Source organism: Poecilia latipinna, unplaced genomic scaffold, assembly GCF_001443285.1.
Source record: "Poecilia latipinna isolate Pla-1442-1.1 unplaced genomic scaffold, P_latipinna-1.0 Scaffold2164, whole genome shotgun sequence".
NCBI classification, from domain to species: Eukaryota; Metazoa; Chordata; class Actinopteri; order Cyprinodontiformes; family Poeciliidae; genus Poecilia; species Poecilia latipinna.
The window spans coordinates 95,096-110,062 of record NW_015114780.1 but is presented as its reverse complement, the minus strand read 5'-3'; the positions used below and the strand labels follow the sequence as shown (position 1 = coordinate 110,062).

Sequence of the window (14,967 nt, the reverse complement as noted above, 5' to 3'; positions counted from 1 at the left end):
CAACTTGTTCATTGTGAATTGCTTGATGCTGAATGTTTTTTTTTTTTTCCATGTTCTGCCCGGAAACCTCTTGATCCTTGGAATAAAGTTGTACTTGTCAAAACGATGATGTATGCACATTTGTGTAAAATAAAAACACTGCATTTGCAGGTTGCAATGAAACTTCTGCAATGAGTGTCTGGTAAAATAACACGGAGGAAGTGAGACTTTTTCAGTTCATTTCAGTGGCCTGAATGGTGCAGCGTAGCTCTGTTGTATGACTATTGCCTTCAGTTGTTATAAAAATGCTGCATATATATCATGTACATTTTTCTTTTCAGCAATGTCGGATAAACCTCCTGATTTAACGCCTTGAAACTGGGCCTTTTTCTCTTCCTGAAACTCAGGAAGTCACAACATTGCTCCTCTATTAACCCTTAAACAATGTTTTTACTGAGAAGTAGCTCATATAATAAGCTCATATAATGAGCTCAGCAGATGTGCAGCTCCATCAGGTGTTTGCTAATTGCTGCTGGCTAGTCTGAAGGAGTGGTGGGAGGGCTACTCTGAGGGGAAAGCTGCAGCTCTGAGGACAAGAATTTCTCAAACATGCATGAAAGAATCAAAGCAACACTCCAGGTATGATTTTGATCAAATGTAAAGCTCAAAAAAGTCAATTTTACATAATACTGCTCATTTAAAATATATTTAAAGGTGATCCAAACTGCATCGTTTACACCCCTCGGCTTCCTTCTTTCATAGGTTATTTTCATGTCTTAAAAAGTGAACACATCCAGATTTAAAACTACTTTAAATATTCTGCAAGTTTTTGTACATGTACAATATTTTTTGTTTAACTCGCTTGTCGTTTGTACATTTATGGTTCTACTCATTCTGCAGCCAGCTTTAATACATAGCGCCATCTGCCACAGGGTGTTGTATGCCGATCATATATCAGTTCGCTCTTTTCAAAGTAACTTGAACAGAACATTTGTTGCAGGAGGTTACAGTTATTTTTTTTTAAATCTACCATATTTACTTTTGTTCAAATAAACATTGTAGCATACGAAGGCATTTTGGATCATTTTGTCTCCCAACTCTGAGAACAATTAGGATGTAGTAAAGTAAACAAACTAAATTACTAATGATTTGTTCAGCTCAGGTTTCCCTAGCATAAGGCAAGTGTTACGGCCCGGCTCGGATGGCCGCAACAAATAAAAGGGAGAACACGGCAACCAGACACATTTTAGCCCTTCAGAGGCATTTATTTAAAAACTTGTTGCCTAGGGGAAATGATGGGCGCGCGTACTCCCTCAGCCTCGTCCAGAACAAGCGACGGCTCCCACAATGCGTCAAGCTCTGGTTCCAGCACCGCCTCTGGGTCCCGATCTCATCTGGGACTGGATCTTGGGTCTGCACTACTTGCCTCGGCCTCCAGAGGCTGAAGAACGGCTCCTTATATTCACCCAGGTGGCCACGTGATAAAAAAGCGCCTCCCACAATCAAGAACCTATGGGACAGACAGTTTACCGGCCACATAGCACACTCAGCAGGGGCCGTCACAGCAAGTAAATGGCACCAATGATGCAAAGATGCTTACTATTAGGCCTGTCCCACATGTTAAATTGAAACAAGCTCAATCATTTCCATGTTAATTTTTCTCTTTTCTCTCTTTCTACCAAAAACTGGATGACAGAAGTCTTCAGTCTGGTGCTTTGGTCTCAACTAAGCTCTTTTTTGAAGGACAATTTTGTGTATAGACTTCATAATTCATTTTATTTATTTCTTTTGTGGTGTTCATTTGTTTAAAATGGAAGACATAAAATCTCTTCCCGTTTCAGTGTTAAAAGTTCATTAGAATTTCAAGTTTATTGGTTTTTGAGAATGTGTTCTTGCATAGTTATGCCATTACCATGATATTACTTGAAAATGGTCTCAAGAATGATATTCTCATTTAACTGAATAACATCTGGGACAATTTATCGTCCAGCATAATGTGTTATCATGACAGGCCTTCTTATTATTTTCTTTGTTGTTACATAAACTAAACCATAGTTAGTTTTCTTGTTGGGTTGAATGATGGTTCAGATGGTGAAAAAATTTTTTATCTCTTCTTCTGTGCTTTTTTTTGGATTATATAACAACTCAAGTCACGTAGAGGATGGAAAACATATGAGGGTATGCTTACAGCACTAAATGAAAGGCTGTCAATGGGTCAGAATTTTATGAGTCTCTGCACCTCATAAAATTCCTAATGGTAGTGTTGACCCTCGGGCACTGACCAGGCCATGAATGAGTCACGCTCTCCAACACAAATCTAGGCCAAAAGTAAAAATGGCAGGCAAGAAAAAGACAGCGATAGAGAAATAAAGCTGGCAGGGTGGAACCAAGATGGAAAGAATATGTATTTCAAAACTGTACAGGGTCAACACCTCTGTAACACAGGTATATATATACACAATGGGAAAAACTGGCCCAAGCCTCCATGGGGCCCTAAGCAAACTTTGGTTTTGGGGCCCTCTATTTCTGCTAACAATGTGGATTGCTGAAATCAACAGTTAGACGATTAAATCATTCACACACCTGCTATAACTTATTCTTATTGATACTCTGATAGTGCTGTTTACATTATATCCTATGCATGTATAATATAAGATACATTTATCGGCCAGTTGATTTCTGGGCGCCAATTTCCTTAATTTTTGGGGATCGTGATTGGCCGATACTTACGTGTGAAGCAGATCTTAGGGCCTGATCTTATTTTCGTCAACAAAGAAATCAGCCTCTGTCTTCTTCTGCTCTGCAGTGAGAGGTTTGACTGATAGACTGGCCACCAGGACATGTCTGAAAGTTTACCTACCTCCGGTACCCGCCTATCATACATACCTTCCTGTACCCACCTGTCGTATATACCTTTGGTACCTACCTGCCAAACCTACCTCTGGTACCTACCTCCTGTACCTACCTCCGGTACACACCTGTCGTACCTACCTCTGGTACCAACCTCCCAAGACTACCGGTTGTACCTACCTTCGGGACGCACCTGTCGTATCTACCTCCAGTACTCACATGTTGTATCTACATATCTGAAAGACAAATGGATACAATAGATAGCAACTAGTGTGATTGATCAGTCGAGCTATCAGTGCATGGATGGATAGGTTATTGCTATCCATCCATCCATCCTAGCTATGTAGCTATCAGTCATTATAGATTGTCACATCATAGCTATCTGCCGTGATAGTTATGATGAACATTAAACATCAAAGCCAGTTAGAATGCATATCTATCTGGTAACACTATCAATCGAGCAGGTAGACCAATTAATTTATCATGTGACCTGCTATGTTTTTGGACTGTGGGGGAAAGCTGGAGTACCCGGAGAGAACCCACATGTGCACGGGGAGAACATGTGATCTCCTTGCAGAAAGGACCCAGGTTGGTTTTCGAGCCTGGAACCTTTTTGCTTTAAGGCAACATTGCTAACTACTGTGCCACCGTGCAGCCTGCAGCTTACCAAGAAAAGTAGTTGCAGGTTTAACGTACTTTTTAGCATGATGTAGATGTTGCATGTTTTAAGGGATACTGTGTTAGTCTGAAAAGCTTATTTATGACAGTTGTGATATAAAGTTCAAAAGACAAGATATAGGACAATAAAATATAGAAAGAAACTTGTGTGTGCGTGTGTGTGTGTGCGTGTGTGTGTATGTGTTGTTAATATTTTTTTTTTTTTTTAATGTTCATTGTTGTTACTTTGCACCTCACAGGTATTTAGCTCTATTTAGTGGGATGTCTTCTGTTTCTATTGAAGCCTGTATTTGGGTATAGGCCTGGGTTTACATATGGGCCTGAGTTTGGATACCGCCGTGGGTTTGGGTGATGGCCTGGGTTTGAATAGTGGCTTGGGTTTGGATAGAAACCTTGGTTTGCGTTAAACACTGGGTTTCCTTGGGGGCCTCTGTAAGGTGGAATTCTTTTGTTTCCATTCAAGCTTCCATTTGGGTGGTGGCCTTTCTGTTGCTGGGAGCCACTAATTGTATGAAGTCGTGTGTTTGCATGGTGGCTTGTTACGATGGACTCGTGTAATTGTGTCGAGGCCTCTGATGGCATGGAGACCTCTAATGGGGAGGAGAGCTGTGATTTCATGGAGACCTCTGATGGCGTGGAGACCTCTGATCGATTAGAGGATTGTTTTCGAAAGGGAACTTTGTAATCGTCATCTTTTGAAGCAAGGTTAAGCTCTACAGTCAGATTTACAATGTAACGTTGCATAGATTGGATTTTTTTCTCCTGTTCCTTGCATTTGGTGTCAAGTTCAAGGTAATTCTTGAGCTTGTCCTCATATTTCAGTCTTAGTTGGCGTTCTTCTACCAAAGCTTCTTCCAGCATTGCATTGTTCAAGTCATGTTTTTCAGCTTGCTTCTTTAGGAAATTGAGCTCATTAAGAAGGTCCTCATAAACTGCTGCTTTGGGAATGTCCTCCGCAACGGATCTTTCTTGCTCCTCCTCTTTCTGTTCACATTTGGCTTTCGTGTGGCGTTCATTCTCTAAAGTTTCCTCCAGTTCCATGATCTTTTTCAGGTAGGCTGTGCATTCTACTTGAACTCTGATTCTTTGTTCTCTCTCCTCATCAAGATCAAAAGTTTTACGTTGGAGGTGCTTCTTAAGGTCGTCCACCTGCTTCGTGAGACTGGTGATATGTTTGGTAGCCTGTTCAATGTACTTAGAATAGTGGTTAAATGCTGAGATATTGTTGGGGTTTCTACTCCGCTTGGCTTGTGGACAGTCGGGGGCTTCATATCTAGAAAAAGCCTGTGTCAACTCCCTGTTTGAGTAACCACACTGGAAATGCTGATGTGAGTGGTATGAGCCTGGCACCAGACTGGTTGAAGGAATAGGAAGGAAAACTGGAAATGGGTTGCATGTTTGGTGGATTTGCACTGAGTTGACCAGCAATGGGTCAGCAAAGGAATTTGAATCCTGGTGGTCTTCTACTGAGATAGAATTCTCTAATCCAGCAGAAGATGTAACATGTTGTGCTTCCCCTGACGGAGAAATCTCTAATCTGGCAGAAGATGTAACCTGTTGTGCTTCCCCTGACGGGGAAATCTCTAATCCGTCAGATGTTACCTGTTGTGCTTCCCCTGACGGGGAAATCTCTAATCCGGAAGATGTAACCTTTTGTGCTTCCCCTGACGGGGAAATCTCTAATCCGGAAGATGTAACCTTTTGTGCTTCCCCTGAGGGGGAAATCTCTAATCCAGTAGATGTTACCTGTTGTGATTCCCCTGACGGGGAAATCTTTAATCCAGCAGATGTTACCTGTTGTGCTTCGCCTGATGGGGAAATCTCTAATCCACCAGATGTAACCTGTTGTGCTTCCCCTGAGGGGGAAATCTTTAATCCGGCAGAAGACGTTACCTGCTGGGCTCCCCCGGAGGGGGAAATCTCAAATATGGCAGAAGATGTTCCTGCATTACTATCCATGGGGAAAATAATGGCATCATAGTCAACTTGGATGTTAAGTTCGACCATGTCTTCCCATGAAAGTTTTGCCTCAAAAGCTTCCAAATCAGTCCTAATCTCCTGTTGCTGCATGTTTAATTCTCGGCTGAGATCGACTTGTCTGTTGATTCTGTCAAAATTCAACGAACTCTCTCAAAAGGGATCTCTCTCAACAGAATGTGTGAAGAGTTATGAAAGGTCTGTTTGTCAAAGGTATTTTTTTCAAAGAGGCCTATGATGTATTAGAGAGTGATGTCATCACCTCTGTTGTCAGTTTCTTTTGATGTTGAACGTTCCATTTCAACTCTGTGCAAACGGAACTGCACACAACAAATGTTCAAAATGGAGATTGTATTGCATTTTAAATGATTTTTTTTGTCTATGCCAATATATTTATTTGCTCAGTGTAAGCATTTATTGGAAGGACAATGTGGAAAAATAAGTTACGAAAACTTTAAGTTACACAGATCGGGACATATTTTCCAGTTACAAGGTAATTCACAATGCTCAATTATTCTGATAACATTGTGTAAGCTTTATGAAATACAGATTAATAAATTCAATAATTTTTTTTATTTGCATAGTTATTTTTATCAATTATTTTTATTTTTATCATTGTATTTTTAATTTTATTGTTCTATCAATTTCATCATAACTTTTCGCTTTCACTAAGTTAATTGATAATTTCATAACCTTTATTATTGTTTTATTTCTAGCCTTTTTTTAAGCCATTAGCTATATCGTAACTGTTATTTTTTTAACTAACATTATTAATTTTATTGTAACTTTTGTTTTTATTAATTTTATCGTTCAACACGATTGTGATACCACACATGCTACCGACAGCATTTTCAATTTGAGCTTATACACTATTGTTTACATACTGAATAGAGTTAAGTCAACAACGTTAACTCAACGTGCCACCGATAAACAAACACGCTCGTGAGAGCATTTAGCTAACTTTAGCATTTTAGCTAATGTTGGCGTACCTGCTTCCTGTCTGTACTGCATGTCCAGTGTCGGTCTTCTCCATTAATTTATGAGCCTGCGTGTCTCTCGAGCCATCTGGCTTCTATCCCTTTATTTTGGCATTTATCACCTCATGGATGACAGCATGCAGCCACCCACGGAACATCTCCGTCTCTCATAAGCCCCTTTCGCACTGCACAGCTGGACTCGGACCGACCGTTTTTGCATTAGCACTTCCAGCCCAGTACCGCCCGGCTCCCTGGAACCCCGAGAGCTGCGGTTCCAATCGGGCCGGCCAGACCAGGCCGGTTTGGAGTTAGCTGTTGTTGATTGGTTCATTGGCTGTGGGGACGGGACAAAGACCAGATTTCTGGATCAGATGAGCGCTTGACATTCTCGATGGCTGTCATTTCAATATGCTGCATCAATAAATTCCCCTCATAATCTATTCGTACCCTACACTGCGATTACATTCGCCTCTTCAGCCAAAGATTTTAATGATAAATGTAAATAACATTTCTCCAATTAACCGATCAGAAGTCGTTTAGGCTGTGAACGAGGGGATTTCCGCATCTCGCATCGCTCCAGCCGGGAAATCCCGCCTGCAGCACCGGTCGTTCAGCTGTTCGCGAGTCCAGCACAGAGACGACATTCAGATGAGATTTTTTTGTTTGTTTGTTTTTTATTAAATGTAAAGCTGAGGTAAATGTTTCCCTCAGCTTTCATGAGCGCATACAGAAAAAACGGGACGGGAGACCCAAGAAGAAAACTGTTCTGCGGTTGCTGGGGAGATCGCCTCGGTAGCTTTAGCAACGGGTCGATTTACGTGACGTATCCTGCTCGATGCAAAACGACCAGGGCCATAGCACCAATCGGACCGGGTCGAACCGAGCCGGGCCGGGCCAGGCAGGACCCTGCGGTGCGAAAAGGTCTACAGCTTATGACGGTGTGGCGAGAGGTTGGAGATGGAGGTAGCAGCGGTGGTTAGCCGCTCTAACACAAAACAGCAGGACGTACTGTTGAAGTATTCCACACTTTCAATTTATTTAACTTCGTCCACGTAAAGCCAGATCTCCACGGTACTAAACATTATATTTTCATACCGCTCTGCACCTCATCATCACCTATGTTCTCTTCTACAGCAAAGTGGAAGACTAGCTCCCTCTTGTGGTGATACCTACTCATCTCAAGGAACCAAACAAGTTTTGTCCTCCTGGCAGATTCCAGAGACCACATCTGGGGTTATGGAAGAAACGCCACAGTGACATCTAGTGGTAAGAAATCTATTCTAGTACGTTCGAATCTGTTCACAATTTGTTCAAGTGTTTTTAATGAGACTTGGGGTAATAACTAATACAATTTATTAGTTATATTTACTTGAAAGCATTTAGACTTCTCATCTAGTCTCCTCAAGATCTTTCTCTTTTTATGCAGAAGACCTAAAGCAGGGGTGTCCAAAGTCAGTCCTCGAGGGCCGGCATCCTGGATGTTTTACTTCTCTCCCGAGTGGTAGTAACAACCATTTCAGTATTCTTCTTAGGCCTCTAATGAGCCATCATTTGATCCAGGTGCGTTAAACCAGGGAGAGAACTGGGTTTTCTCCGGGTACTCCGGTTTCCTACCACAGTCCAAAAACATGACTGTCAGGTTAATTGGCCTCTCCAAATTGCCCCTAGGTGTGAGTGTGTGTATGCATGGTTGTTGGTTCTGTGCGTCTCTGTGTTGCCCTGTGACAGACTGGCGACCTGTCCAGGGTGAACCCCGCCTCTCGCCCGGAACGTTAGCTGGAGAGGCACCAGCACACCTCCTGACCCCACTAAGGGACAAGGATGTAAAGATGGATTTTTATTTGCTCTGGGAACTCCTTGTCTAGTTGGATGTGTAGCACCTCTGCTTTGAGTTGACGGCCTTCCAGAGAGAGAATTGACTTCCTGTTTGTGGAGACATTTTTCCTGTCGGAAGTTCACCTGCAGCAACTTATTGGTTGCAGTTAAACTGCACTGGAAGTGAATGATACTTTCAAAAAAGAAATCTGATCATTATTTTAGGAATACTTTATTATATCTGTGGACATTTTGTCTCAATCAACAGGTTAAATCACTATGGTTACATTTCGGATCAATATGTACAACAACAGCAACACAAAATGTGAAACATTAAAACTGCTCCTTGCAGAGCCTGCTCTACATCGCTGAATGTGTCTAACAGTTAGTCCTCCATCGGGTCGGTACCAGTGAGCTTCACTCTGTCTGAGCAGTGATAAACAGAAGTTGTCTGGGAATGTCACTAGAGGCCTGCCAGCTGCTTTCTGATGAGATCAGTCATAGTACAAAGTGTTGCAAAGTACAGCTGAGAAAAAAAAATGCTGTTCATTCACTTTATTTTGGATTCTGGCTTCTTTCCGAGCCAGCTGTGATCAGATCAGCAGTGACGTTGGCATCTTGTTGAATAAATATTTTAATGAGTATCCTGTACAGCAGCTGCCATTAACTAAGAACAACAAATCTGACCCCTACTGATCTGAGTATTTACTGAAAATATAAAATGTCAGAGTATGAAAAAGTGCCGCTCACTACAGGAAATGCACAGACAGGATCTATAGAGGAGTTCTGCCTCTGATAGATGATCCAGTCAAACAAAGTGAGTCACAATTAAAAACTAAAGTTAAACCGTAAAAAAGAACACCTAGAGGTGTACAAACAAACAAAAAAGAGGGTTTTGTTTAAAATGATTCTACAAAACTTTAAAAAAAAATAAAATAAAAAAACAGAAATGTGTAGAATGTGTGTGTGTTTGAAGCTGGTTCTGAGGGCACATCTGGGCAGTGCTGCTGCACTTAGTAGATGGAAGCAGCTGAAAAGCACAAAGTGAACATCACTGATGCAGCTCAGAGGGCTGAGGTAGAGCGGTAGCAACTTATTCTACTGATGTTTGATTATGTGGGATGTCAGACTGAGGCTTTGTTTTCACTTCTTGATATAAAATACAACTTAAGGTAAGTTCTCAAAGTAAAGTAGCTTTTATATTAAGATCCAATGTGTTGCTTCCAGCACTTCATACCATTAAACTCGAAATGACACAGTTTACAAACAGGAAAACATGCCCACACACACATACACACACACACACTCGACCATACAGCAGCAACAAGCACAGAAAGAATAAGAGCTGTGTCCTTAAACTGACTCTGGAGAAAGTAACAACACATTCCATGTGATCAGTCTTCAGATCAGATCAGGTTCTTCTCTTCATGGCTTGACCTCAACAGAATGAAAAATGTAAAAACCTCAGTCCAGTGACAGCAGACCGCTCCTGCTTCCATCTGCCCAGGTGTCTTCTGTTGTCCATTTTATATATAATTTTTTTTTGTCCTGTTTCTACTCAGGACTCCTGGAGTAGTTGGAGTGAAGACGCTGCAGAGAGCACCAACACCATCATGATGTCTCCCCTGTCACAGGTCGGTAACTTTGTTTTCCACAGCAGCAGCTATCTGCTGCAGCCGGTAGCCCAGCTGCATCTTCTGGGCTGTCGTGTCCTCCTCCAGAGCTGTAATGATCTGCCGAGACAAGAGGGGAAACGGTTAGTGACACTCCGTCTGGGAGCAGGGCGACCCCAGACTAGGTTGATCAGCTCAGCGGAATAACTTCAAATCTCTGGATTTTCTGCCCACTGAATGAAGAACAAACATGTTTTAATCAAAAATTCACCAGACACACAGCTGCAGTGTTTGTTAAAGTTTCATAAGTTTATTATTATTATTTTTTTTTTTAAATTGAAGGAAACTGATTTGTAAAAAAAAAAAAAAAATGTTGGCTTGATTTTATTATTTTTTGTTACTGAAATGAATTATAATTTTCATCCTTAAAATACCAAAATTTAGATTTAGATGTGACATAGAAGCAGAAACGGATGGGATGAATTACAATCTCTGGTTCCGATGAGATTTGTTTTGTCAAGTGAAAGTAGCTTTTGGAAAAAAAAAATACAAAAAAATCTGAGCAGGTATGAAACATGCTTTTCATTAAAATGTAGTTTTTTTATCTTAAACGAAGCGTTTTCCTGAGCAGAAGCTCATTCTCAGCTGTGTGGGTCTGGGTGTGAGATGCACCTGGTCGTAGTACTTGTTGATGTATTTGTAGAGCTCGTGCAGTGCCACCAGGTAGTTCAGCTCTCCGGAGTAATTCTGAAACACAAAGCCTTTCAGGTGAGTCGGCGCCGAGCAGCCTGCCATCCTGCGGGAGAGGAAGTGAGGCTCCACTCACCCTGGACAGCTCGGCCAGCGCCGAGTTCATCTCCTGGTCGCTGGCTGATATCGTCTGCCTGATGTCAGCGTAGTACCTGCAGCAAAGCAGCATCATGACATCAACTCAAACTACGTACCAAATCCAAGTTTGACTGGAGTAGTTTAGAATTTCATTCGTAAGGAATATTCCTTTCCATCCTGATCTATCTGAAGCAGTTTTTAAGGAGGGAGCTGCGAGCTAAAGTGGAGCAAACCTTTCCACCATCTGTTTGTAGCGAGGAATGTCTCTGGCATACAGCAGCTTGTTGATGGGAGAATCCTGTTCCACAAGAGAGAGAGAGAAACAATCACATCCACATCCAGGAAGCATCTGAAGTGGAAGAGTGAAAGAGGAGCGATGCCTCACCCGCCCCAGCTTGTGGTCAGCGATGGTGCAGGAGTCCATGAAGGTCTGAGCGATCACTGAGAGGACGGCGTCCACGTGGTCCGACACCTGGACGTCAAAGATGAACTGAGGGTTCTTAATGATGTTGATCCAGAAACGCAGAGGGAGGCTGGAGAGAAACAGAACGGCACACAGATCGGTTTACTGCAGGTGCAGCTGAGAGCCCCGGCTGACCTCTTTCTTCTTGACCTTCGTCTGTACAGGGGAAATAAACTCATGTTCAAAGAGGGAATTATTCCAACATTATATCAAACGATGAAAGTTACTTGAATATTAGGGTAAAGTGTCAAAATGTGTTTAACTTATATTGCAGCTCATGGTGCAGCTGATTCAAATTCAAAAATACTTTATTGATCACACAGGGAAATTAAAGGTTGTTGTAACTCATATTAATTCAACACTTCAAAGAGTTATTGTAGATTGTGATGACTGTTGGCAGGAAAGATTTCCTGTAGCAGTCTGTGTCACAGTGAATCTGAAGAAGCCTCTGACTGAAGAGACCATAATTGGTCCATAATTTTATTGATTTTATGAAGAATCCTTCTTTGCACCATCAGCTGATGTTGCAGCTTATTGTGCAGGTAATGGTGCTAACATGTGGCTCTGTTAAAGTTCAGACCTGTAGTTAAAAAGGGCTTTAAAACAAACACCAGATGATCATGGAGATAAAATGTCAAACTGTCTTAGCAGTTATCGTGGTTCAGATCAGTAAGTAGTCGGTGTTGTGTGTCTCTTTTGTCACTGGGAGGTTTGAGCACATTTCCTTCGCTAGCAGGTTAAACTCTGGGGTCAGCTAAGGTCAGCTCCAATCTAAATCAACAGCCAATAACACAACCAGGTTCCATCTCTGACTTCACTTTTAAGATGAGCTTTCTTTTCTCTGGAACAACTTCAACACCACAGACTGTTCCTGTACCTGTTGGCTCGGGTTTTTAGATCCCACCTGGCCGTTTCCGCCGCCTACCTGTTGGTCTTCCATATGTGGATGGTCTCCGGGTCAGTGATGCTGTGCTGTCCCGCCTGGTCGTCCAGCAGGTCAAAGAAATATTTGACGGCTAGCGGGACGGGACGGCTGGTGCTGAGGATCACTGTGAACAGATCGTCCACAAACTTCTGTAACGTCCCCTGACAGACACAAAGGAGGGACAAACAGATTCAAAATCAAACCAGATCATCGTATATAAGGGTAATGGGACGGAGCGGGAATTGAAGCGGTGATCCCACAGACTGCAGGATGAAATACCGCCATTGCCCCAAAGAGTGTGTGTACCTTCATGGAGAGCAGGCGGGTGAGGTAGATCTCAGGGATGGCCTTGGCCCGCTCCCGCTCCCTTAAGCTCCCTCGGCGATGTTTAGGAAGCTCCGGCTCCTCGCTGGCCTTCACCAGGTGCCACAGCTTCACACCACCCTCGTCTGCATCCTCCAGCATGGGAGTCTCTGTTCACACAACGGGATGCCAGTGATGAGCAGAGCGCCGCTGCAGCAGCTGCTGCTCCATCACCCACATGATTTCTGCCAAAGGATCTCACTCTCTCCAGCGATGTAATCATGGTTGTCATGGTGAATGTTTTTGGTGTGTCGCGGCACCAGTGCCACCGTTGCACCATCGGGGACCTGGAACGACACACAGCGGCGGTTAGGGCTTCCGTTCGGTCGGCTCAACAGGGCAGCTCTGGCCGAGGGGGCGTCACCTTGTAGTGCTGCAGGGTGTTGAGGCGCTTCCAGCTGCCCTGCACCACAGATGTCAGGTCCTCGTCCGATAGGATGAGGTGGCCCGCAACGCCAGACCTCCACTCTGAACAGGAGCAGCAGGGTGTCGTTATACTCAACTGTCCCTCAAATGCAATATCAGCATAAACATTGTTTTATTTCTATTCATTAATAAAGCTGCCATTAAATACGCCAAGATGAACCAAGTTCACCAGTCAACCGCTGGGTGTGTTTGGAGTGACGGGATGCCTTTTTGTGTATTGCTGCTAGTTTCTACACTAAGACCGTGATATCAGTTAAAGGTAAATTAAAGACATCAGTAAAGAAAAAAAAACATGGCAGCACCCAGAGTTACCGATGCAGATATCAGAAGAATCTTTCATTAGACTTTTTATCATGAAATGTATCATATTTATAAAACTCATCAACCAGTTGACAGTGTGACTGAGGTCAGTGGACGAACACTGAGATCTCACAGCTGCTGGAGAGTGAGGTGTGCTGCTGCTACTCAGCTACAGGGGGCGATATAGTGATGGCTGTTCAGGGGTAAATGTGACCCATATCTGACTTTTTCAGGCGGTCTGAACAGCCCAGGTCAGATTGTTTCAGACTTGTGCCACTTCCAGATGTGCAAATAAATTGTTTCCGAACAGTCATGTATCATCTTATCTGCCTTTGAGATCCGGACTGTAAATTAGGGCTCGATTCCATTTTACTTGCTCACTTTTCATAGCAAACTGGAATCAATAAAAACTCTGTGAGAGAACAGCAGCAGCAGCAGAAACAAAAGGCGCAGAAAAAGAGTGACTGGACAGGCACTGATCATGTAACGCAATTATGTTACTCTTGCTGTAGGGGGCGCCACAGCTCAATAGTTTGAAATTGTGTGACCATAGAAATTGAACTTCTGCTTATTCTTCCCCAGATACTGTTGGACGGAAGCAGCAGATGTGTTCAGGGCGAAGGGGCCAGCTGTTCGTGTGTGTGTGTGTGTCTGTGTGTGTGTGTGTGTGTGTGGATACTCACCCAGGTCCAGGGAGTCGGCGTGTGGCCGATGGGAGAAGGAGGTGCTCTTGTACACCTGATCCAGGAGCTTTTCCTTCACCTGGGTGATGGTATCACAGTCGAGCACTTTGGAGGGCAGCGGTTGGGTCTCACTTACTCCTCCACCCTGCACCAACACGTTCAGCGTCTGGAGGCCAAGAAGCAATGAGGGCGGGGAGGAGAAGGGGCGGGGAAGAATCCTTCAACCTGCTGAAGGTCATGGGAATGTTCCCCAGGATGACAGAGCTCGTTCTCACCAGGGTCTTGTACTCCACGTCCTCCCGCAGCAGACGGTTATCATTCAGAGTGTACTTGGCCTTGCGAGTTACGGCGTCCACCGGCCCTTTATCTACCTGGTGTTTTATGGCCTTGAACAGCATGTACAGAGACTCGCCAGCAGAGTCCTACACACACACACACACACACACACACACACACACACACACACACACAAAGATATTAGTATTGGCCAAACACACTCTGGAGGAGAGAGTGAAGGGCCCAGACAAGGACAAGCTGTTAAGGTTCTGGTTCGCTTTCAGCCGCTCCCTGAATACAAGCACAGAGAGAAACCTGAACTAAACGTCCGAGTGAGTCGATGTCTAAAGCCGCTGCTGCTCACAGGGTCCTGGGACAGGTTGCCAGGGCAACACATGCACACCAACAGGCGTTTAGGTCTTCATCAGATGAAGAATACAGTGCCTTGCAAAACCCCCAATGCCACTTTAAAAAAGTTGGGGTTGAATGTGACGGGAACAAACTAGAGCGTCACTGTAAAGTGAAAGGAGGAAGAGGCATGACTGTTTTTTTCCCCTCAAGCATGTAACTGAAAATCCTTTTTATTTATCACTCCCTAAAAAATGATGTTTAAAAGTTTGATTAAAATATGTATTGGATTCCGTTGATGAATCTACCAATCAGTGGACAGAAGGCGAAGTTATTAATGATGACGCCGATTTGTGTCGTTTTAGATTTGTAGTCTGCCTGTAGTTTTAGCAGGAAGTGAACAAAGCTGTGTTGGCCACGCTTCCAAATATTGAATTAACTTTAACAGCCGCCTCGTTCGGCTCGG

At 43.4% G+C, this 14,967-nt stretch overlaps 1 protein-coding gene across 4 annotated transcripts in view; it reads right to left on the bottom strand.

Annotated features, from left to right (window-relative positions):
* Window positions 1-8,492: 8,492 nt before the first annotated feature.
* Window positions 8,493-14,967, bottom strand: part of plxnb1b (plexin b1b) — a 68,684-nt gene continuing 62,209 nt past the window's right edge. For all 4 annotated transcript variants that reach the window (XM_015017586.1, XM_015017589.1, XM_015017588.1 and 1 more), the window contains 11 exons: window positions 14,153-14,299; window positions 13,878-14,043; window positions 12,833-12,936; window positions 12,671-12,755; window positions 12,412-12,578; window positions 12,106-12,266; window positions 11,103-11,250; window positions 10,951-11,015; window positions 10,716-10,791; window positions 10,562-10,636; window positions 8,493-10,009 (listed from right to left, as the gene is read on the bottom strand). In XM_015017586.1, coding sequence (XP_014873072.1) covers window positions 9,905-10,009; window positions 10,562-10,636; window positions 10,716-10,791; window positions 10,951-11,015; window positions 11,103-11,250; window positions 12,106-12,266; window positions 12,412-12,578; window positions 12,671-12,755; window positions 12,833-12,936; window positions 13,878-14,043; window positions 14,153-14,299 — 1,299 coding nt within the window. In that variant the 3' untranslated portion in view covers window positions 8,493-9,904. The remainder of the gene's footprint in view (window positions 10,010-10,561; window positions 10,637-10,715; window positions 10,792-10,950; window positions 11,016-11,102; window positions 11,251-12,105; window positions 12,267-12,411; window positions 12,579-12,670; window positions 12,756-12,832; window positions 12,937-13,877; window positions 14,044-14,152; window positions 14,300-14,967) is intronic.